We start from the raw sequence: 23,307 nt of genomic DNA on the forward strand, positions 1-23,307 counted from the left end.
GCAGTTACCACTTTCCGTCAGCAGCCAGCGCCTTTAAACACGTGTAATGACAGTAGAGTCAACCTATGGTGTGAGTGGACTAGTGGCCACATGGCAGGTGATGACAGGGGAGTCAGCTTGTAGTTTGAATGGACTGGTGGCCACGGGATCGATCGAGAATAGGGATGTGGCCAGGTGACGTAAGAGGACTGGAGTCAGCTTGTCTAGGGCGTGGTCACGGGGCAGGGGCGTGGCCACGCACCGTATATTAGGGGAATGCGTGGGAAACTCACGGCCGTTGCGGTGGGGTCTCCGCCTGTCCGAGTGAGCACGTGGCTGCTTAAATAAAGAAAGCATCTCAAGACAAGTGCATCCGAGTCGTCTTTACACATGCAAGCAAACTTGCTCAGACAATGTATGTGGAGTGGCGTACAGCGCGCAGGGTTTGCAAACAGCAGTTGCATTCATGTACGGGGTTGCAAACAGTGAGGGCAAGCAGGTGCAAGCGTATGGCCAGCAGACAGAGAGACGCCAGCAATTAAGGAAAGAGGCAGTGATTGACTGGCTGCAAATGTAAACACGGAATAGGCGCCAAGAAGGCGAGAGATAGAGGCAATAAGGGGGGAGCACGTGCAGGAGACGCCGGAAGGACACCGGCTTAACGAGGGCCACCTGAGGACACTGAATGAGGGGTGATATAAGGGGAACGTGTGAATCAACGGGGTTGAGTTGGCTGGAGATGAAGAAGTGAAGAGTCAATACAAGAGAAGTTCGGGACTTCGCCCTCCACACCGGTGTTGGCTGAACCCCCGCTGGGGGCACGGGCGAGGTTGTAGGTGTGGGTGTAGTAACAGGCTAACGGGGGAGAGGCTAGCAGAACCCTGAGTGTGAGTGTGTTAGGCTAGTGAAGAATAGGCTAGCAAGAGATTCAGTGAGAGGTTAGTGGGGTGAGAAGCTCGTGCGGTGAGAAGCTAGCGGAGTACACAGTAAGAGGCTAGCGGAGAACAGGCTAGCGGAGCCAGAGAGAAAGCTCGGACCTAGCAGGCTAGTGGAGCCAGAGAGGGAGAAAAGTGTGGTGAAACGTGGTGAGCATCCGTGTGGATGCTTCGACTAAAGTGACGCAGGAGAAAACGAAGAAGTTGCCCGCGTGAATAAACACCACTACATGTGCGCCGTGGTCGCTTCTGAAAAAGAAGCTAATAGCTGAGTGGACCCTACCTGGTAAGATAAACAACTATAAAGTTTAGTTTTATTTGGATATTTTTCCATTGATTGGTTTACCTTTCCTCTGCTTTGCACTCCGATTTTCAGTTTGTTGTTGTAACATTCTGACCCAGTGCCGTGACTGGACATCTGCGCACAAAAGGGCTTCATAGCTCATCGGATTCTTCTGGTCTCAGATAAAGATTCTGAGGCTTCTCGTGATGAGTTTAACTTTTTACTAAACTACTTAAACTATATATTCTTGGTTCTTTCGGTAAAGTCACGTAGAAGGGAAATAATAAAATAATAAAAATATAAAACAATAAAAATTCTCACGACGTTTCGACTGCAACACAAGCAATCATCATCAGATGTGAGAATTTGTATTGTTTTATATTTATATTATTTTATTATTTCCCTTCTACGTGACTTTACCGAAAGAACCAAGAATATGAATCCCTGCAGTCACGAAAGCTTTAAATCAATACTTAATTTTCGATTTAAAGCTTTCGTGACTACAGGGATTCATCTTCTTGGTTCTTTTGGTAAAGTCACGTAGAAGGGAAGTAATAAAATAATAAAAATAAAACATAATAAAATAATTCTCACGACGTTTCGGCCACAACGCAAGCAGCCGTCCTCAGGTGACATACCTGTTTCTTCACCTGAGGACGGCTGCTTGCGTTGTGGCCGAAACGTCGTGAGAATTATTTTATTATGTTTTATTTTTATTATTTTATTACTTCCCTTCTACGTGACTTTACCAAAAGAACCAAGAAGATGAATCCCTGCAGTCACGAAAGCTTTAAATCGAAATTTTAACTATGTGCATTGTTACCAGGTGTCAGACCCCACTGAGCTGTGCAGCTCTTTAATCAGAAGTGAGATGGGCCATCACTAATTAAAGCAGCTCAACCACGTGGCTGATGTCATCACCACCACTTGATGTCATCACCACCACGTGATGTCATCACCACCACGTGATGTCATCACCACCACGTGATGTCATCACCACCACGTGTACATTGATAGCAGCAGCAGCCAAACTCGTGGCGACATCGATGCTGAATGTGGAGGGGAAACCCGGAGGACGTGGAGACAATCCACGCGACTACGGGGAGAGTAACTCGCAAACTCCAAATATACAGCAGCAGGCGTCAGGGTCGGGATTGAAGCCACGACCTCCTGTACACCAGGCGAGGTGGTTAACATCTCTTGACTCAAAGCTTTTGTTGACTGCAGGAATTCACATTCTTCGGGTCTTTCGGTAAAGTCGCGTAGATAGGTTCAAGGAAAATAACAAAAACTACGAAGTTTCGATCGCAACACAAGCGATCGAAACTATTTTTAGTTTTTTGTTATTTTCTTTTAAGCTATCTACGTGACTTTACCGAAAGACCCAAACAATAAAGTTAACATCTGTGACGTTTGTTTGTGCAGCACCCCACCCACTCCTTGGACTAGAGAACCCCAAAGTCATCTCACTTCCTTCTGTAAGTCACAGTCGTCTAACACGGAAAGGGAGAGGGGGTGGGGGGTGAAGCACCCATTGGGCTGTCAGAGTGTAGCACCACCCACTGTGCTATGAAACTCACGCAGAGGTGACAGCCACACTCACACACTCTACACACTCAGAGGTGCCACTCAACGCGTGCATCGAATCATCATCGTTCACCCCACGGAGCTGTGACTTGCCTAACAACGGTGAGGATTTAACTCTGTGAGTGTGTAAGTGTGTGAATGTGTAAGTGTGTGAGAGTGTGTAAGTGTGTGGGTGTGAGAGTGTGTAAGTGTGTGAGTGTGTGAGTAAGTGTATGCAAGTGTGTGAGCGTGAGTAAGAGTGTGTGAGTGTGTGTGTAAGTGTGTGAGTGTGTGAGTGTGTAAGTGTGTGTGTAAGTGTGTGAGTGTGTAAGTGTGTGGGTGTGAGAGTGTGTAAGTGTGTGAGTAAGTGTATGCAAGTATGTGAGTGTGAGTAAGAGTGTGTGAGTGTGTGTGTAAGTGTGTGAGTGTGTAAGTGTGTGTGAGTGTGTGAGTGTAAGTGTGTGTGTGTAATTGTGCGAGTGTGTAAGTGTGTGAGTGTGTAAGTGTGTGTGTGTGTAAGTGTGTGAGTGTGACCACGTAGTTTGTGAAGCCTTCAATAGCTGTACCGGGGGAATTTCCATTTGGTACAGATATAATGGGAGGCTGATCGATGCCCGGGTGTGATCAAGGGATGGCTCCCTATTGGTCAACCACGTTATGTATGCCGATGATTTGGTAATAGCTGCTCATTCAGAAGAGGAGTTGGAGACCCTGCTGCTGAAACTGGAGCGTGCCACTAAGAGGTGGGGCCTTACCATCAGCCCCACCAAAACTAAGCACCTGCCTGGGAATTTTGTACCATCGGACACTCCACCGCCACAACTCCCAATCGGTGATGGGGCAGTAGTGGAGAGAGTGGAGAGTTTCCCATACCTGGGCAGTGTGCTTATGACCGACTCCAGTTTAACAGCAGAGGTCTCACTCCGAATCAGTCGAGCGGCAAAATCTTTTCATCGGTTGCGTAACGCTGTGTGGAAGCTACCTGGTCTGTCGCTCCGCACGAAGCTTCAGGTCTTCTCGGCCACGGTCATTCCCTCCCTTCTCTACGCTTGCGAAACGTGGACCCCCCTAATGGAGCATCTTCGCCGGTTGGAAACATTTAGGTTGGCCTGCCTACGATCCATCCTGAGTTTAACCAGGCTGGATTGTGTGAGGAGCTCACAAATCCTTGAAAGATCTGGGCAAAGTCCCATCGGTGAGCTCCTCCGGCAGGCAAGGCTGCGTTGGCTGGGTCATGTAGCCTGCATGCCCAGCCACCGCATGCCTCAACAGCTTTTGTTCGGCCGGATCGAGGGGGCTAAACGGGCGCGGCACGGGCTAGAGAAGAGATGGAGTGATGTGGTACAGGAGGACGTGGAGCTGCGTGGACTTGCCGATGACCGGTACCAGCGGTGTCAAGATCGGCCTCTGTAGAGGAGGCTCGTGAAGGACGCTACTGGGCAGTTGGACGCAGTCGCCCTCCAACAACAACGGAGGGCGGTGGAGCGACGCTCACAACAACGAGTGGAGCGCCAAGTGGCTAAAGCACAGCAAGTTGGCACAATAGGGGGCACAGGTGGTGCATCAGCCAGTCATCTCGGTCATCTCAGTCAGTCGACCCGTGGCACCTGCTGGGTCTGTCCCGTGACCTCCTGCCAGCGGGCGTTCGACACTTCACGTGGCCTCAAGGTGCACATGGCCTGGCACAAGCGTTGTGGTGACGTCACCGCCACTGAGTGGCGAATGGCGGGTATTGGTGTGGATGTTGGACTTCTTTCGCACCGTACGTAGCCAACCGCTGCTCATCGGAGTTGCGGGTGAAGGACAACAATCTAAGCACAGCAACAGCACTCAGTTCTAAACAAATGAGTGCTCAATCGAGATGATTTTAAAGTGGCTTCCCAATATCGCAAGCAAGAGCGTTCCAGACGGCCGCAGAAGCGCATCCCAAAGCGTGCGAGGCGATGTGTGTGTGTAGGTCGACTCAGCCTCAAATGTTCGTAAACATCGCCACTAGGGAGACAAAGGCGGCCGGGCGTGGTGCCGGCCACCCTCTCCCCCGTGTGCCACAGCGCCGGTAGCCTTCACAGGCGCTGCTACTCGCTAACAGCACTTGCCCCTGCAGTCTGTTAGAGGCTACGTGGGTGATCTTTGTCTTTGTGCAGTTGGGCGAGTCGAGAACTTTGATCTTTGCACTTTGTGTGTGCGGAGCGGCAGTGGCAGCGAGTAGCGGAACGAACCCGGCGACACGAGTTCGATTCCAGCTCGGGGCTGTTATTTTGATGATTTTTGAAAAGTTTTGCGGTTTGGCCATGTTTGTTTGTTGTAGTACAGAGAGTACAGAGTTAGACTGATGGCCTTAATCTAAGTTGTCTTGTGGTTGTTTTGGTTGTTTGACTTGCACACAGTGTTGGTGTACGGTGCTTTTCCTGCAACATTTTGCTGTCTTTTCTTGGATTTTCTGTTTGCACTTAGTAACATCGTCACTTTAAGATGTTTCTTGTTCATGTTTTTGTTTTTTTGTTTGTTGCGGTTGGACCCGATTCAAGAGCCGAATGGCTCACAGGGCTATACCTAATCAATGAACTTGAACTTGAACCAGCTGGGGAACCGATTGGACTGCGCTGTGATGCAAACTCCATTGAGATGAATTGTCCCTTGTGATTGACGTCCTTTATTTAACCACCAGCTGAGAGAGAGAGCTCCTATTGAGATTCACTGTCTCGATTTAAAGCTTTCGTGACTGCAGGGATTCATCTTCTTGGTTCTTTCGGTAAAGTCACGTAGAAGGGAAATAATATAAAGAAAACATAATAAAATCTATTATTTATTATAATAAAAATTAAACCTAATAAAATATATTATTTTATGTTTTATTTTTATTATTTTATTATTTCCATTCTACGTGACTTTACCGAAAGAACCAAGAAGATTCCCTGTCTCGTGTTGACGAGTCTTGCCGCGCGGTAAAGTGAGGAGATGTGACCCTCATGCCAAACGATGAATTAATTTGTAAATCGTTTGTAACTTGTTCATTTTACAGAATTCCTGTCCTCCATTCGTAAAGAAATGGCCGTGAATTCTCGACTCGGAACAACAACAACATTACCAATATTCCTACTAGCCTTAATTGGTAAGTAGCACCATCATCACCACCACGACCACCACCACCACGTGCAGCCTGTAACAGCTGTTGGGGCAAGCGCTGAGCGAGGCTGAGGGTGGAGTGACTGGAGCAGGGGTCACGTGGGGGGCACGTGGGGGTCACGTCGGGGTCACGTGGGGGTCACGTGGGGGACGGAGTGGAGTGTTGAGATGGGAGAAGAGGAGGCGGATGGGCGATGGGGAAGAGGGGAGGAGGCTCTCAGAGAGGAATGGAAGGAGGCTAAAGAGGGGGACTGCTTCATGTACAGGGGCACTGCTGAGTCTATGGGTAGCAGTGTTGAGTCTATGGGTGGCAGTGTTGAGTCTATGGGTAGCAGTGTTGAGTCTATGGGTAGCAGTGTTGAGTCTATGGGCAGCAGCGTTGAGTCTATGGGTAGCAGTGTTGAGTCTATGGGTAGCAGTGTTGAGTCTATGGGTAGCAGTGTTGAGTCTATGGGTGGCAGTGTTGAGTCTATGGGTAGCAGTGTTGAGTCTATGGGTAGCAGTGTTGAGTCTATGGGTAGCAGTGTTGAGTCTATGGGTAGCAGCGTTGAGTCTATGGGTAGCAGTGTTGAGTCTATGGGTAGCAGTGTTGAGTCTATGGGTAGCAGTGTTGAGTCTATGGGTAGCAGTGTTGAGTCTATGGGTAGCAGTGTTGAGTCTATGGGTGGCAGTGTTGAGTCTATGGGTGGCAGTGTTGAGTCTATGGGTAGCAGTGTTGAGTCTATGGGTAGCAGTGTAGAGTCTATGGGTAGCAGTGTTGAGTCTATGGGGTAGCGTGGTGTTGAGTCTATGGGTAGCAGTGTAGAGTCTATGGGTAGCAGTGTTGAGTCTATGGGTAGCAGTGATGAGTCTATGGGTAGCAGTGTTGAGTCTGTGGGCAGCAGTGTTGAGTCTGTGGGCAGCAGTGTTGAGTCTGTGGGCAGCAGTGTTGAGTCTGTGGGTAGCAGTGTTGAGTCTATGGGCAGTGCTGAGTCTATGGGTAGCAGTGCTGAGTCTATGGGTGGCAGTGCTGAGTCTATGGGTAGCAGTGCTGAGTCTATGGGTAGCAGTGATGAGTCTATGGGTAGCAGTGTTGAGTCTATGGGCAGCAGTGTTGAGTCTATGGGTAGCAGTGCTGAGTCTATGGGTAGCAGTGTTGAGTCTATGGGTGACAGTGCTGAGTCTATGGGTAGCAGTGTTGAGTCTATGGGTAGCAGTGATGAGTCTATGGGTAGCAGTGTTGAGTCTGTGGGCAGCAGTGTTGAGTCTGTGGGCAGCAGTGTTGAGTCTATGGGTAGCAGTGTTGAGTCTATGGGTAGCAGTGTTGAGTCTATGGCAGTGCTGAGTCTATGGGTAGCAGTGCTGAGTCTATGGGTAGCAGTGCTGAGTCTATAGGTAGCAGTGCTGAGTCTGAGAGCAGTGTTGAGTCTCAGGGTGTCGTTAATTACGGCACGAACACAGTCCACGTGCAAGGCGTTACATCGCCCTTCACTCAACTATAAAACAATCCATAAAACTACAAACTCCGATAAACCATCTGCAACACTTAGTTGGAGAGGCAACACTCACACACACGCGCAATAGATAACACGCAAACAAGACAAAGATCCCCCTTATAGCCTCAACATGATGTTGGGGCAAGTGCTGTTAGCGAGTGGCAGCAGCAGCGCCTATGAAGGCCTGGCGTGGTGCTGGCCACCCACCGACTCACACAGAGACCCACCGACTCACACAGAGACCCACCGACTCACACAGAGACCCACCGACTCACACAGAGACCCACAGACTCACGCAGAGACCCACCGACTCACACAGAAACCCACCGACTCACACAGAGACCCAGACTCACACAGAGACCCACCGACTCACACAGAGACCCAGACTCACGCAGAGACCCACCGACTCACACAGAGACCCACCGACTCACACAGAGACCCACCGACTCACGCAGAGACCCACCGACTCACGCAGAGACCCACCGACTCACACAGAAACCCACAGACTCACACAGAGACCCACCGACTCACACAGAGACCCACCGACTCACACAGAGACCCACCGACTCACGCAGAGACCCACCGACTCACGCAGAGACCCACCGACTCACACAGAAACCCACCGACTCACACAGACCCAGTGACTCACGCAGAGACCCACAGACTCACACAGAGACCACCGACTCACATAGAGGCCCACTGACTCACACAGAGACCCATGGACTCACACAGAGACCCACAGACTCACACAGAGACCCACAGACTCACAAACAGAATGCAACCTTCACCTTGGTAGCTGGCCACCAACAGCACAGTCTGGAGATGTTTTATCACTCATGAATACAAATTACGAGTTCCAAGTCCTGGGTCAGGGTCTCTCTCTCCCTTTCATAACTGCAGATGAGTGAGGTTTACGATGGCCGTGTTTACACAACTCTCAATGCGCGTGAGTGTGTGAGCGTGAGAGTGTGTGTACAGATATAATGGGAGGCTGATCGATGCCCGGGTGCGGTTAAGGGATGGCTCCCTATTGCTCAACAACGTTAGGTATGCCGATGATCTGGTAATAGCTGCTCACTCAGAGGAGTTGGAGGCGCTGCTGCTGCAACTGGAGCGTGCCAATAAGAGGTGGGGCCTTACCATCAGCCCCACCAAAACTAAGCACCTGCCTGGGTATTTTGTACCATCAGACACTTCACCCCCACAACTCCCAATCGGTGACGGGGCAGTAGTGGAGAGAGTGGAGAGTTTCCCATACCTGGGCAGTGTGCTCATGACCGGCTCTGGTTTAACAGCGGAGGTCTCACTTCGAATCAGTCGAGCGGCAATATCTTTTCATCGGTTACGTAACGCTGTGTGGAAGCTACCTGGTCTGTCGCTCCGCACGAAGCTTCAGGTCTTCTCGGCCACGGTCATTCCCTCCCTTCTCTACGATTGCGAAACGTGGACCCCCCCAATGGAGCATCTTCGCCGGTTAGAAACATTTAGACTGGCCTACCTACGATCCATCCTGGTTTTAACCAGGCTGGATTGTGTGAGGAGCTCACAAATCCTTGAAAGATCTGGGCAAAGTCCCATCGGTGAGCTCCTCCGGCAAGCAAGCTTGCATTGGATGGGTCATGTAGCCCGCATGCCCAGCCACCGCATGCCCAAACAGCTTTTGTTCGGCCGGATCGAGGGGACTAAACGGGCGTGGCACGGGCTAGAGAAGAGATGGAATGATGTGGTACAGGAGGACGTGGAGCTGAGTGGACTTGCCGATGACCGGTACCAGCGGTGTCAAGATCGTCCTCTGTGGAGGAGGCTCGTGAAGGACGCTACTGGACAGTTGGAGGCAGTCGCCCTCCAACAACAACGGAGGGCGGAGGAGCGACGCTCACAACAACGAGCGGAGCGCCGGGTGGCTAAAGCACATCAAGTTGCCACAGTAGGGGGCACAGGTGGTGCATCAGCCAGTCATCTCGGTCATCTCAGTCAGTCGACCCGTGGCACCTGCTGGGTCTGCCCCGTGACCTCCTGCCAGCAGGCGTTCGACACTTCACGTGGCCTCAAGGTGCACATAGCCTGGCACAAGCGTCGTGGTGACGTCACCACCACTTAATGGCGAATGGCGGGTGTTGTTGTGTGTGTGTGAGTGTGTGAGTGTGGTGAGCGGAGAGCGGTGGCGCAGCGGTTAGCGCTGTGCTCCGAGCCCGGGAGAAACCCGAGTTCGATTCCAGCTCATGGACAACACCACCAACAGGAGTGACGATTGTCCGACCCCGGTCTTGGGGAATCCCCTAGGTCAACTTAGCCTCAAATAGAGACCCAGACACAGAGAGAACCATAGACTCACACAGAGACCTGTAAACGTCACCGCTGGGGAGACAAAGGCGGCCGGGCAGGCGTGATGCTGGCCACCCACCCCCTTGCGTGCCGTGCCGGCCTTAGTAGGTGCTGCTACTCACTACTAACAGTCTTTGAAGGCTGTGCGAGCGATGTTTGTCTTTGTGTGTGACAACGAGGAGTTGTGATTGGGCATGTACGGCCCTGTAAGTCGAACGAACAGGAACATCGATTCCTTTGGGGTATTCAAGGAATCTGTTTGCAATCTGCAAACGTTTTTTACAAATCAGCTGATCGTGACATTTCCTATTCTCTGTGTCCGTCAAGGCGCCTGAGAACGTGCGCGTGTTTTGTCATGCCCGCTCCACAGTACGTCACACGGAGTGACTATTCACAAACTCAATAGACTCAGCACTGCCCATAGATTTCTATTTAAAGCTTTCGTGACTGCAGGGATTCATCTTCTTGGTTCTTTCGGTAAAGTCACGTAAAAGGGAAATAATAAAATAAAAATAAAACACGATAAAAATAAAATTCTCACGACGTTTCGGCCACAACGCAAGCAGCCGTCCTCAGTTGAAGAACAGGGCTGTCGTCCTTCGGATGCTAGCTTTTCGACAGCCCTGTTCTTCACCTGAGGACGGCTGCTTGCGTTGTGGCCGAAACGTCGTGAGAATTGTATTTTACTATGTTTAATTTTTATTATTTTATTATTTCCCTTCTACGTGACTTTACCGAAAAAACCAAGAAGATGAATTCCTGCAGTCACGAAAGCTTTAAGTCAAGATTTAAACTCTACACTGCCCATAGACTCAGCACGGTCAATATATTTAAAATCAGTTCAAAGACAAAGATCCCACCTGTATAGCCTCAAAGGACTTTTGGGGCATGTGAAGTTATCGAGTAGCACCTATGAAGGCCGGCACACACCTTTGAAAAAAGAAGAAACGCGAAACAATGTTTTGTATTGTACCAGTTAAAGCTCCCTGAGCTAATTAGCTCCTTTTTAGAAGCGAGGCTGGGTCATCACTAATCATAGCAGCCTCATGGAACCTCCTTTGCCAGTAGCAAAATATGAAAACACATTTTTTTACCCTTTTATCTGGCAACAAAACTGACACTTTTTTTTCTGGTCCAACACCATGTGAGACTAGGCTCTAAGAAAAGCTGTCTCGGGTGTGGGCCAATCAACTTCAAGGACAGTGCATATCATTATCAGAGTTATGTTTTTTGTTTGCATTACGACTGCAGGTAGTGTGGTCTATGCAAACATGACTCCTTGTAAAAAGTCAGTTTTGTTGCCAGCTAAAAGGGTAAAAAACCAATTATCATAATCATAGCAGCTCAACCACGTGACTGATATCATCATCATCACGGGGACATTGATAGCAGCAGACAAAGACTCTGGATGTATAGACACGCATAGAGACCCACACTCAGACCCAAACAGACCCACAGAGACCTATACTCAGAATAGAGACCCATAGAGACCCATAGAGTCCCATAGAGACCCACACTACAACTAAACTAAGTTTATGTCACCAGGTTTAAGACCCCACTGAGCTGCTGTGTAGATATTGTATCAGAAGCGACGTGGCCATCACTAATGATAGCAACTCAGCCGAGTTGCTGATATCATCATCATCATCATCACGTGACTGATATCATCATAATCATCACCACGTGGACATTGATAGCAGCAGACAAAGACACTGAACTCGTAGTGACGTAGATTCTAAATGCGAGAGGGGAAAACCGGAGGACTTAGAGTGAAAAATCCACGCAGCGACCACCACGGGGAGAGAGAGGCAGACTCCAAATACACAGCAGCAGCAGCAGCGTCGCCAGGGTCTGGGATCGAACCCACGGCCTCCTGCAGACCAGGCGAGGGAGACGACTTCTCCTCGCCACCTGCGTGTGGCCGCTGTCTGTTTGTGTCTCGTGACTTGCGCAAGAGAGACTCGACATCGCTATATTGGTTTTGGGGTTCCCCCCCCCCCCACACTTCCTCATGAGATTTACTGACAAATACACGCGTCACTACTATAGCGTGCTTGGCTGCCTGGCTTCATGGCTATGCTGGAATGTAAAACGTCATCTCTGCATCTTAGAACAACAACAAACAACAATCAGACGTCGTGCGTTGACAGTGTTTCCCAGTGGGTGCGATGTGCGAGACCTTCACAATGGCTGCGTCACGAACACGCTGAGTCAGCTCAGATCCTCGGTTCACGACCTGCGTCTGAGCGTCTCTCACCTTTGGAGGTTCACAATGGCCTTGAACGAAGTTCATCAAAGACAAAGACCCCCCGCGTAGCCTCAACAGACTTAATTCTAGATTTGAAGCTTTCGTGACTGCAAGGATTCATACTCTTAGTTCTTTCGGTAAAGTCACCAAGTAGGTAAAAAAATTGAAATTAAAATAAAATTAAAATTTTTTTTTTACCTACGTGACTTTACCGAAAGAACTAAGAGTATGAATCCTCAACAGACTGTTGGGGCAAGTGCTGTTAGCGAGCAGCACCGATGAAGGCCGGCACGGCACACGAGGGGTTGAGTGGCCAGCACCACGCCCGGCCGCCTTTGTCTCCCCAGTGGCGATGTTTACATATAGCACAAGGTACTCATTTGAGGCTGAGTCGACCTAGAGGAGGCCCAGGACCGGTTCAGATAATCGTCACCGGTGTCGGCCGTGAGTGGGAATCGAACCCAGGTCACCAGGTGTGTAGCGCAGCATAGAGCTAATCACTACACTACTGCTCCCCACATTCCCACACACATAAACACACACATACACGGTCAATACAACAGGCGTCAGGGTTGGGATCGAAACCACGACCTCCTGTATACCAGGCGAGGGAGTTAACATCTCATCATGGTCGGGATCGAACCCACGACCTCGTATATACCAGGCGAGGTAGTTAACATCTCATCATGGTCTGGATCGAACCCACCTCCTGTATACCAGGCGAGGTAGTTAACATCTCCTCGCCACAGTGGCGCCCCTAATGCGACCATCATCAGTGTAACGTTCTTACCCGGTGGCCCTACTGGATCTGTGAAATTTAGCGTCATAGCTCATCGGATTCCTCCAGTATCAATAAATACATTCTGATTCTGAGATTCTGATTTATCAACAGGAACGGTGGTCGCTGGCAGCACGGAGGTTGAGAATGGCTCGGAGTCCGGAGCTCAGCGCCAAGGAAGAACACCACGAGGTGAGTTCAATAGCAGGTGGTGGTCAACTCGAATTCATCACCACCACCATCGCCATCATGACCACAACCACCATCATCACAACCATCACCACCATCATCGTCACCACCAACACAATCATCACCACCATCTTCATCATTGTCACCACCACGATCATCACCACAACCACCATCATCACCACCATCACAATCACCGCCATCATCATCACAACCACCATCATCACCACCATCATCGTCACCACCAACATCATCACCACCAACATTATCATCACCATCGTCGTCATCACCACCACTAGTTAACTATTAACTGGGCAGTGACAAGAGCTAGAGAGCACCTGGAAACGAATGATGAATAAATAACAATCAATAGAAGCTAATTTAGTGATCTTCTAACACAAGTAATGCTCAAGCAAGAATCGTAGTAGCATTAAATAACCGTTTCATTTTTCATAAAAGTAATCCATTATTTAACTACAAAACGAGACATTTAACGAATCGTTACGAGGGGACAAGCTGGTTAATAAGTAATATAAAAAAAAACTTTTAAAAAAACACACTTTTATGAAATGTTCTAGTAATGGAAGAACTCCACGACTCCAGGAAGTGGCCCCGAAGCTTGCCATAACGTAAGGGACTGTGGCCAATTACAGCCAACGTCAGTTGATCGTGGAAAATTAGATCCAAGCCGAAACATAACATGGGTACTGCAAGATAAGGTCGCACTTATTACAGAAAAAGTTCTTGCCAAAAATAACCCACAGTACCGCCTTTCGAGATCGTCAAGGAGTATAAACCATCATCACGCGATCTCTGGTTATCCTCCCCGCGGCTTTTGGCTCGGCATCGGTCACTGCATCGCGTGCTTTCGGATGCGCTTCTGCGACCGTCTGGAACGCTCTTTTTTCTGATATCAGGAGACTACTGAGCTGTGCACTTTTACATCATCTGAATTGAGAAACTAATTTCTTTATAAATGCTTTCTTGTGTTTACTTTGTTGTTTGCTCGCACCTCCGATTAGCACGGTTGGCTACGTATGGTGCTAAAGAGGTTCAACACACACACATGGACCAGAGGTCACTTCATGGGACGTCAGAGGTAGTTGTGTGACATCTACTTCTGTGGGCCATACTCTTAACACGAAAGGTTGCGCTGCACTTTGAGGGATCCAATGGATTCTGCATCTGATGACATGTTGCCACTATAAGGATTATAAATATCTGGGTTCAACTCTTGGCTATAAATCTGATCAACACCGATGTCCAATTGCCATCAGAACGTGATATAGCTGCTCACCCCGAGCTACAAACGCTCTGATACGTTCATTGTCTTTGTACTGTTCGCCTTTAGGCATTCTCTGGTCTGACACAGCTGGTGAGACTAGGCCATAAAGAAGTCTGTCCTATGGTGTAGAACAATCAGTTTCAAAGACAATTCATATCTTATTAGAGCCACGTCTATTTGCATGTTCACCACGAGTACTGTGCATGGACAATGTGACACTTAATGTCTTGAAAAAGGTTTCTATTCGGCGTTTCAACATCTTAACACACCTCCTGTTTATTGTCAGAAAGGGTAAACCCTATTCTCATTTTCCATACGAGATGTACTAAAGTGGGCGCTGTTTGTTGTTGTTTCCCTAGAATTTATGGTCGTCACCCCAGAGAAAATGAATGCCGTAGCAGGCAGAAAGATTCTCCTGCCCTGCTCCTACACCTGTACAATCAGCGGTGTTACCCACACGCTGGTGGAGTGGTTCAGGAAGAATGGAAGTGAAGAAGAGAGGGTGAGTTACAAATCTCTCTATCTTAGCAAGACGTCTAAATGCAGAAAAACCTTGCCTAATGCGGCTTTTTCGAACTTGTCTTTGGCTCTACACGGTTTTTCGGAACACGGGTGGGTGATCCATAATACAGGTTTGTTTTGGGTTAGATCGTTTGTCTGTCCATTTGATCCATCAACAAAACTATAAGAGCCTTTCAGAAGTCCAGAATCAAAAAGTTACAGAAAGTGGGAGTAAAAAGTTGATCTAAATTGTTTCCAAAAATTGTTGACTCTCCCTCCCCAATTTAGTTTTACCCCTTCCCCCACACAATTTTATTTGTTTATTTTGTAGGCATATATACTTACACACCCTACACACAATTGCATCAGTAGTATCAAGTGATGTTAATTCTAGGCCTATACAAAGGTAGCCAGTTGTGACAGGTAGGTGGATGATCCCTATCCCCGTCTCAAAATATTCCCTCCCAGGGTTATATTGATATATATTGATACATTTTGGTATGTTGTATCTATGCCCTGTTTTCCGTTATTAATATTAATAATAATTAGGCAAAAAAAAAGTTTTTTTTTAATATCTATATATATTTTTAAATTAAATAATGAAACAACCCACTACTCCTCACAAGCACACCAGGAATCTATGAAACGTGGAGGGCCATTAAACGGTAAGAATTCGGGCACAGAGGTCAGAGACATCCAGATGGACAAAAGGTCGATGGCCTAACCTCCCAAGACGTCTTCTTGGTTCTTTCGGTAAAGTCACGTAGAAGGGAAGTAATAAAATAATAAAAATAAAACATAATAAAATAATTCTCACGACGTTTCGGCTACAACGCAAGCAGCCGTCTTCAGGTGAAGAATGAGACACTGCCAAGCTTGGAGCTTATATATAAGCTGGATTGGAGGTGGAAGAAGAGCGCCTTAACAAAAGAATGTGCACACCAAGAGGAACCCAGCATATTCATGGGAAATGCGTAGGAGGTGGGCGGGGGGGGGGTTTCAAAGTCATATTATGCCCATGCATTATGTAGGATTAGCAGCATCAAAGGGAGGGGGTAGGGGGTAGCATTAACAAAGGGAGGGAATGTTAATAGTATGTATATGGACGACGGTGTGGACGCGGTGCATTCTTTTGGCCCCGCCCCCCCTCCCCCTCCCGATGCGTTGTATAGCAGCAACCGCGTCCACGCCGTCGTGCATTCTTTTGGCCCCGCCCCCCTCCCTCCCGATACGTTCCATTCATTGGCTACCACATTCTGATGAGCTCCCCCCCCCTCTCCTTCCCCTCAACTTGCTTTTAAGGGATTACATCTTGAATCATTGCCTCACTTGATGCAGCAAATCCGGCTGTGACGGTCCCACCTGATGACGGAGACTTGTGTTGCCTCCGAAACGTCGTGATTTTTGTTTTATTTTATTTTTATTAATTTTGATGTTTTACCTACATGACTTTACCGAAAAAACCTAAGAATATGAATCCTTGCAGTCACGAAAGCTTCAAATCTAGAAAGGGTACTGTATGTCTGGAACCACGTCTTTTACAGACGGGACCAGATCACGGATTTTATGTACTGTGTTGAATCGGACCTGAATCTTGTGTTTAATCAGGATTTTGGAGATCTTTTTTGTGACTCCAGCAATGTAGGGTAAGGTGATGGTTTTGAAAGGCTCCTCAACAGGATCTTTCTTGATGGTTGGAGTGATGGCTTTTCGGATTGTGTAGTCGGAGTAACCATTAGCCTTAAGAGCTTTGCGTACGTGTTTGAGTTCACTGGCAATGTGTTCCTGGTCGGAGATGCATTGGGCTCTATGGTATAGAGTCTTGATGAGGGAGTTCTTCTGGGATGGATGGTGGTGGGAATCCGGTTTTAGGTAGGCATCCGTATGGGTGGCTTTCCTGTGGACAGAATGGCTCATTGAACCATCAGGTCTCCTTTTAATTAGGACATCCAAAAAGGGTAGCTTGCCGTCTGGAGATGCACGGATAAGGTGCAGAGCAAAGAAAAACAACTGTTGCAACTCGCGTTTTCTTTAACATTTTCCTTAACGAAAAGTAGAAACTTAACAAAAAGAATTAACCAGCAAACAATAGGGGCTTGTTATTAGATATTCCCTTATATTACTCGTATTCACCGTATATATATTATTTTGTATTGTATGTTTCTATCTACATGACCTTACCAAAAACTAAAAAATACGAATTCCAGAAAGCTTAAGTGGAAACTTAGTTACACTTAACCTCAGGACATTAAAATATAACTCAGAATAAAACACCAATCCCTGGAAACAAACGCATAACCAAACTTGGCAAAGCCTTCAAAATAATGATGTAACGAGGATCATTACGAATATTCATTAAACATAGACCGAATAATAACCACGATATACTAAGACCGAGGGAACTCATAAGAAATATCAAGAATAAATGTAACACACAGGACCACATAAATGTATTGCAAAAATCTGCTCGGACACCTTTGTCTTCCAACGATTTGGCACAAACACATACCAGCCTGAATACGTATTGGGGGTCTGGCCTCGGAATGACCCACTCAGAGGGAGGAGGGGTCAAAGGGTCGTGAGGGGGGGGGGGTCTGTGCTGGCATAGCTGGGACGTCTGTTTTTCGGTTGTTGTTTCTCTCGCAAGAGATGCGCAGAGGAGAGGGTGTTCACGTTTTGAGTTTAAGCACAAGCGCACATCACGAATGAGCAGTCTGGTTCGAGTCGTGCTCAGTCTTGCAACTCGGCTTGCGATGCGGCGTTGCGACGGGGCTCGCAAGGGAGCTGTGGCAGAGCGTGCCTCGAGGAGAGATGGGACGACAAGGGGTCGTTAGAGTGACAGTCTGAGTGCAGTCTGGTTCGAGTCGCGCTCATTCTCGCAACTCGACTTGCGACACAGCGTTGCGACGGGGCTCGCAAGGGAGCTGGGGCGAGTCGTGCCTCGAGAAGAGATGGAACGAGGAGGGGTCATTCGAGTCGCAGAAGTCTGAGTTCAACCTGGGTCGAGGCTGGGTTTCAGCCGTGCTCCGGCTAGGGGAGTGTCGTGAGTGAGCAAACACCGATACCGATGGCAGGTGTCGCTTCTCGCAGAACGAAGTGACGAGGTGTGGTTAAGTGCGAGTGAAGCTGGCAGCTGCACGAACAAAGGAAAGCACGGAGAAGAGAGAGTGACAAGTGACAACAAGCAATCAACCTGTAGAAGGGCGGAAATCGCCAAGAGTCGACCAAGCGAGCATCGAAAAGGACGAGCAGCAGCGGATGAGCAACAAGAGCCATCGTTCATCGCCAGAGCGCTCCAAGCCGGTGAGCGCGCACAGCCGCGTCGTCCAGAGCCTGAGCCAACACAGCCTGAAGTAAGGGCGAGTGTCCGTGTGAAGTTGGCAGCGATCAAGGAGAGAGCGACGACGATATCATCGCGCACCGCCGAAGGCGAGCATCGTGCCGACTCAACAATCATCCAGCAGTGGAGAAGCCTGGAGCTGCCACCAAGAGAGAGAGAGCGCCTTCGAATGCGCCGTGTGTTTGATACACACACCGACCAACACCCAGTGAAAACAGACAAGACGTCCAGCAGCGACGACGGAATCATCGCGCACCACGTCGGCGAGCGTAGTGCCAACTCGTCGTCCAGCAGTGGAGAGTGAGAGCGCACGAGCAGAGACACGCCCGAGCGAGGGAGCAGCACGGGCTCGCTGCGGCCACGCCCAAGCGAGAGGAACCTCTGGCCGCTGGTTGTATACTATCCCACCCCACAAGCTCCGGCACAGCGCCCTGCCTCTACTTAAAATATTAATTATCAAGGGAACAATACAACGCACACACAACACGCACACGAATAAGACTTTAAAAAGGTTATCTTTGTGTTTCAAAAAGGGTTGCCATTTCAAGGTAGTGCGTTCAATATCAACTGATCGTGCAAAGCAGTTGCTGCCGTCGAGTTACATGAATAAGAAATGTTTTAGTCATTTATTTTCGTTAATTGCATAATCTTGCCGATGAATCTAATGACGTATACCTTTGCCTTTGCATCTTAGAGGTCATATGTTTGTTAAGAATAAAAATTGCTTAACACCAAGTGTTCGAGTGCTTCTTTCCCAGTCCATGCAAAACTGTCTTATTCATAAGAACTGTTACCTGCGATGAGATATGAAGTTGGAGACCTAACATAACATAAACACACTAAGATAATCAATAAATGTTGATCAAAGATAATCGTTTTATCTTGATTGATACAACTCTGGATAACGAAGCTAAGCCTAATTATCATAACTGCATACATTAACATAATCGCAAGCATCCGCATAAATTACTACGATTATCTCCGTGATTATCATAAATTATGCATATAATTACATACATTATCATAATTTATGTGATTTACGCATTTTTCAAAATGTTATTAATTTTTATCAAAATTTCATAATCCGGCATATACAACAGGTAGGCAATGCAATTAGCATGCATGTGTTGCTAGACTATTTGATATGTACAAAAACTAAACGTCACATGACATTGTGATGTCATAACATCCGTACATATGACCGCGAATGTATAGCTCGTATCCAGGTCTCGTGTATGTACGTTGAACTTCTTTCGCACGATACATAGCCAACCGTGCCAACTCTATATCTGACCATCTCCTGTATTTTGATTCCTGCAAAAGGCGTCCAACACGTGATAAAGACATTCTTATTCATTCCAGGTGTGAACTCTGGTTATCCTTAGAGGCTTTTGGCTGGCCATCGAACAAAGATGGTCACCGCATCGCGCGGTGTCACATGCGCTGCTGCGGCCATCTTGAACGCTCTGCCTTCCGATATTAGGAAGCCACTGGAGCTACGCACTTTTAAATCATCATCTAGATTAAAAACTCGTTTATTTTAAAACTGTTTGTGTTTAGTTTGTTGTCCTTTCCCGCACCTCCGATTAGCACGGTTGGCTATGTATTGTGCCAAAGAAGTTCAACATATATACAACATACATACATACAACATACATACAACATACATACATCTTTGACTTGTGCATGCTCTTGTTTTTGTTGACCACAGATTTATAAATTCCCCAATGGAAATAGCAGCTGCGGGCCTTTACATGCCACCTGGATGGGTGATTTGCCCAAATGCGACGCCTCCATCACCGTCAGTGACATCAAGACCCACGACTCTGATCGATATCGCTGTGAGGTCACGGTGTATCCACAAAATATCCAAGACATTGGGTATCTACAGCTGAATGTCAACAGTCCATCAGGTTTGTGTTATTTCCTTCAAACGTCTATATTACGACACACAACTCTATAATCTATCCTATAGACCTGATATAGAACTCAACATCTACACTTTAGTGCCATGGGCCCAGTGCCACGGTGAACTGGGTTCAACCCCTGGCTATGATCTCATCACCACCAATGTACATCAGAACCTTTGACATTTACGCAATCTTAAAACAACTTCGCATCGGAGGTTACTCAGAGCTCAGAATGCTCAGCTCGCACCACTCAGAAGCATGGGTTCAAGTCCAGACATTTACCTGCGAGTTAACCGAGTCCTAAAGTCGAGTGAGTTGATGGACTTAACCCCCCTTTCTGCAATTCTGTACTTAATTGACGAATTTAAAACTCTGAGAATTAAAACTCTGAGAATGCAAACGTATCTGGTTGATTGTCACGCGATAAGCGCTCTTCCATGTGGAAGAGAAATCTTGGGAAAGTCCTTCTCCCAACTGTGTGGACGAGCAGAGGTCGCTTGAAGGAATCTCAGAGTCAGCTCTGTGATATCCGCTCTGCGGACTGTTCTCTAGCAAGACACGTTGTCCTACTCTGTGAGTAATCCCAATTAATGTGTATATTAGTGACGGGACACGCGGATAACATTTGGCTTCATCTAACGCGTGTTTTGGCTCTAGACTGTTGTGGCTGATGAGTTTTATTTTCCACAACACGGGTGATATTTCGGTGATAAGCAGTTTGACGCAGCTAACATTTTGGTATCTAAACAAAAAAATTAGTGCCGTGAGAGTGCTACGTCTCTTGGAGTGTGTGAATCGACTGTGAGAACGATGTTTTTACCGTGTATGTCTGTGTACGTGTGGGTATGGTTTTTTTGTTTGATAATGTAATGCACTAAAAACGCGCAGCAGCAGCACAACGCAAATGTTCACACATTACAGTATGAATCTAGTTATTGAGAACGTTAGTCATACGGACGACTAGATGGTTAATCATTCATGTTTAAGTGACAATGTTAGTGGCGAGCGTAGGGTGTGAGTGCCGGGGTGCGGGAAGAATGGAGACGAGGTTTTTGTGTTGCGTTGAAATGGACAAAGTGTACACACACACACAAGACATCCGTTAGTACAATAACGTGGGTTGGCATCTTGTAGTATTAGTTAAACAAAGAGGGAAGGTGTGATCATTTCGAAGGCAGGAAGGCAACCCGAGTTTTCACACGAGGTCTGTTTTTTATCAAACAAAGTTTTGCCCAACATGGCATTCCAGGAACGTAACACCCCCGCGTTCGACGAGGTCTGCCTGTTCTGTACTTTTAAAACGCATTGTTACTGACAAATGTTTAGCGTTTATACATTTATATTAGATAAGAAAATACACTAACGTGGGCGTTGTGTGTGGTTTCCCTAGAACTCGTGGTTGTGACCCCGGATAAAATGGACGCCGTAGCAGGCACTACATTTCTGCTGCCCTGCGCCTACACCTGCACAATCAGCGGCGTTACCCACACGTTGGTGGAGTGGTTCAAGATCATAGACGGGCGAGAAGAGAGGGTGAGTTACTCCTCTGTCCGTTCTGTGCGCCACTTGCCGCTAAATTGCAGAAAGCACAGGCGTGGAATTGATCAGTCTTGTTAGTAAACCTGGTCACATGACCCTTGAGCATTTAAAATATCCAACGCAGATGAACAGGTTTGGTATTCATATTCTTAGTTCTCTGAGTAAAGTCATGTAAATAGAAAAAAAAATGAAAATACAATAAAAATAATAAATTTAAACAATTTAAAATAATGAAAGCAAAAAACCCACGACGTTTCGATCGCAACACAAGTGGTCTTCATCAGGCGGTTGAAGACCGCTTGTGTTGCGATCGAAACATCCAGGGGCAGAGCCAGGATTTTCAGGTAGAGGGGACAATCCCTCCAGCAATGAAAAATGATAGAAGAGTTGTTTGTAAGGACTTGTCCCTGAGCGCTTCTTCAGCCATCGATTTAGGGTCGAATTCGAACCGCGTGTGATCGGCATCGCGCTCGCTGAAGGTGTTGATGCCTTCAGGGAAGTCATGTACCATATACACAACTGTGCACAATTCTGTGAGTCACTTATAACCGCTTTTCCGTTACTTATTGCCAATTATGGACTCAGACTATCGTCCTATCATCTCATAGAGTCCCTGGCACGTAGTAATATGCTACACAGTGGCAGTGGGGGTCACAAAATGACGATTTATTACTAATAAACCCCAATGATCCGATCGAAATTAAGGATTTCGAATCATTCTCGGGTTTTATCTGAACGAATTTTATACTGAAATAATATAACGCATTTGATCTCTGTGTTGCTTTCACCTTTATTGACCACAGATTTATCAATACCCCGATGGAGAGAGCAGCCACTGGCCTTTACAGGCCACCTCGGTGGGTAATGTGTCAAAGTGCGACGCCTCCATCACCGTCAGCGACATCCAGACCCACGACTCTGGGCGATATCGATGTGAGGTCTCGGTGTATCCACAAAACAAGCAACACATTGGGTATCTACAGCTGATTGTCCACCCACGAACAGGTTTGTATCTCGTCCATCATAGGTCTGTCCTACCACCCACTACTCCCATCATCTGTCATGTAGCCCAGACCTACCACTCAATATCCACCCGACAAATCCACGTTTTGCTTTTCGTGTTTGGTTTGTTGTCCTTCCCCCGCACCTCCGTGTCTGGCTACGTACGGTGTGAAAACAGTTCAACACGAATATGTACATGTGACAAAACTGTGGACCTAGAACCATGGTCATCTCCTGCCTGTGACTCTTTACTTTCATTGTTCAATTAGCAAAAAATCCGGATGTCAAGTCTCATGAGTTTGTTATCTTTGCCTGGTCACCTGGGCACCCTTGTAAACAGATGTTCCTTCTCAACAGATTATCCAGGTGAAATTATTGAATAAATAAAACATTACTAACATTATATTTGGTTATCTGACAATGCACTTAATTTGGCTAATTCCAAGCTCTTAACAGTTAGACCAGGCAGAGCTCGTCTAATGTGGGGGTAACGTTCCTGGAAAATGGCGCGTTGGGCAAAACCGCGTTCGGCAAATAGACCTAACAAAAAAACTATGGTTGCTTTCCTGGGTCCGAAATCATCACCCCCTCCCTCTTTGTTTTATAAATTCTAAATAATGTTGGTGCTTGTTTTTGTTCTGAAGGATGCTGAGTTGCTCTCCTATTCTTCTGTGTGTGTGCAATCTTTAGTTTTCACAATCGCCTCAACACAAAACCTCCTTCTCCACTTATCTTCCCGTACCACGGCACTCACGCTTAACACTCGTACTTAACACTTTCAATTGAACGTTAAATGATTCACCATCTTGGCATTCGTATGACATTGTCA

The 23,307-nt window shown here is 47.4% G+C and overlaps 1 protein-coding gene across 1 annotated transcript in view; it reads left to right on the forward strand.

The window, feature by feature from the left end:
• The first annotated feature begins 2,773 nt into the window (after positions 1-2,773).
• Positions 2,774-23,307, forward strand: part of LOC133339389 (uncharacterized) — a 28,077-nt gene continuing 7,543 nt past the window's right edge. The window contains exons 1-7 of the mRNA XM_061547532.1: positions 2,774-2,886; positions 5,786-5,875; positions 12,830-12,907; positions 14,546-14,688; positions 19,739-19,940; positions 21,328-21,470; positions 22,280-22,481. Of these exons, the coding sequence (XP_061403516.1) occupies positions 5,812-5,875; positions 12,830-12,907; positions 14,546-14,688; positions 19,739-19,940; positions 21,328-21,470; positions 22,280-22,481 (832 nt within the window). The 5' untranslated portion in view covers positions 2,774-2,886; positions 5,786-5,811. The remainder of the gene's footprint in view (positions 2,887-5,785; positions 5,876-12,829; positions 12,908-14,545; positions 14,689-19,738; positions 19,941-21,327; positions 21,471-22,279; positions 22,482-23,307) is intronic.

This window comes from Lethenteron reissneri, unplaced genomic scaffold (assembly GCF_015708825.2).
Source record: "Lethenteron reissneri isolate LAM-NWPU_2019-01 unplaced genomic scaffold, ASM1570882v1 scaffold_185, whole genome shotgun sequence".
Classification (NCBI taxonomy): Eukaryota; Metazoa; Chordata; class Hyperoartia; order Petromyzontiformes; family Petromyzontidae; genus Lethenteron; species Lethenteron reissneri.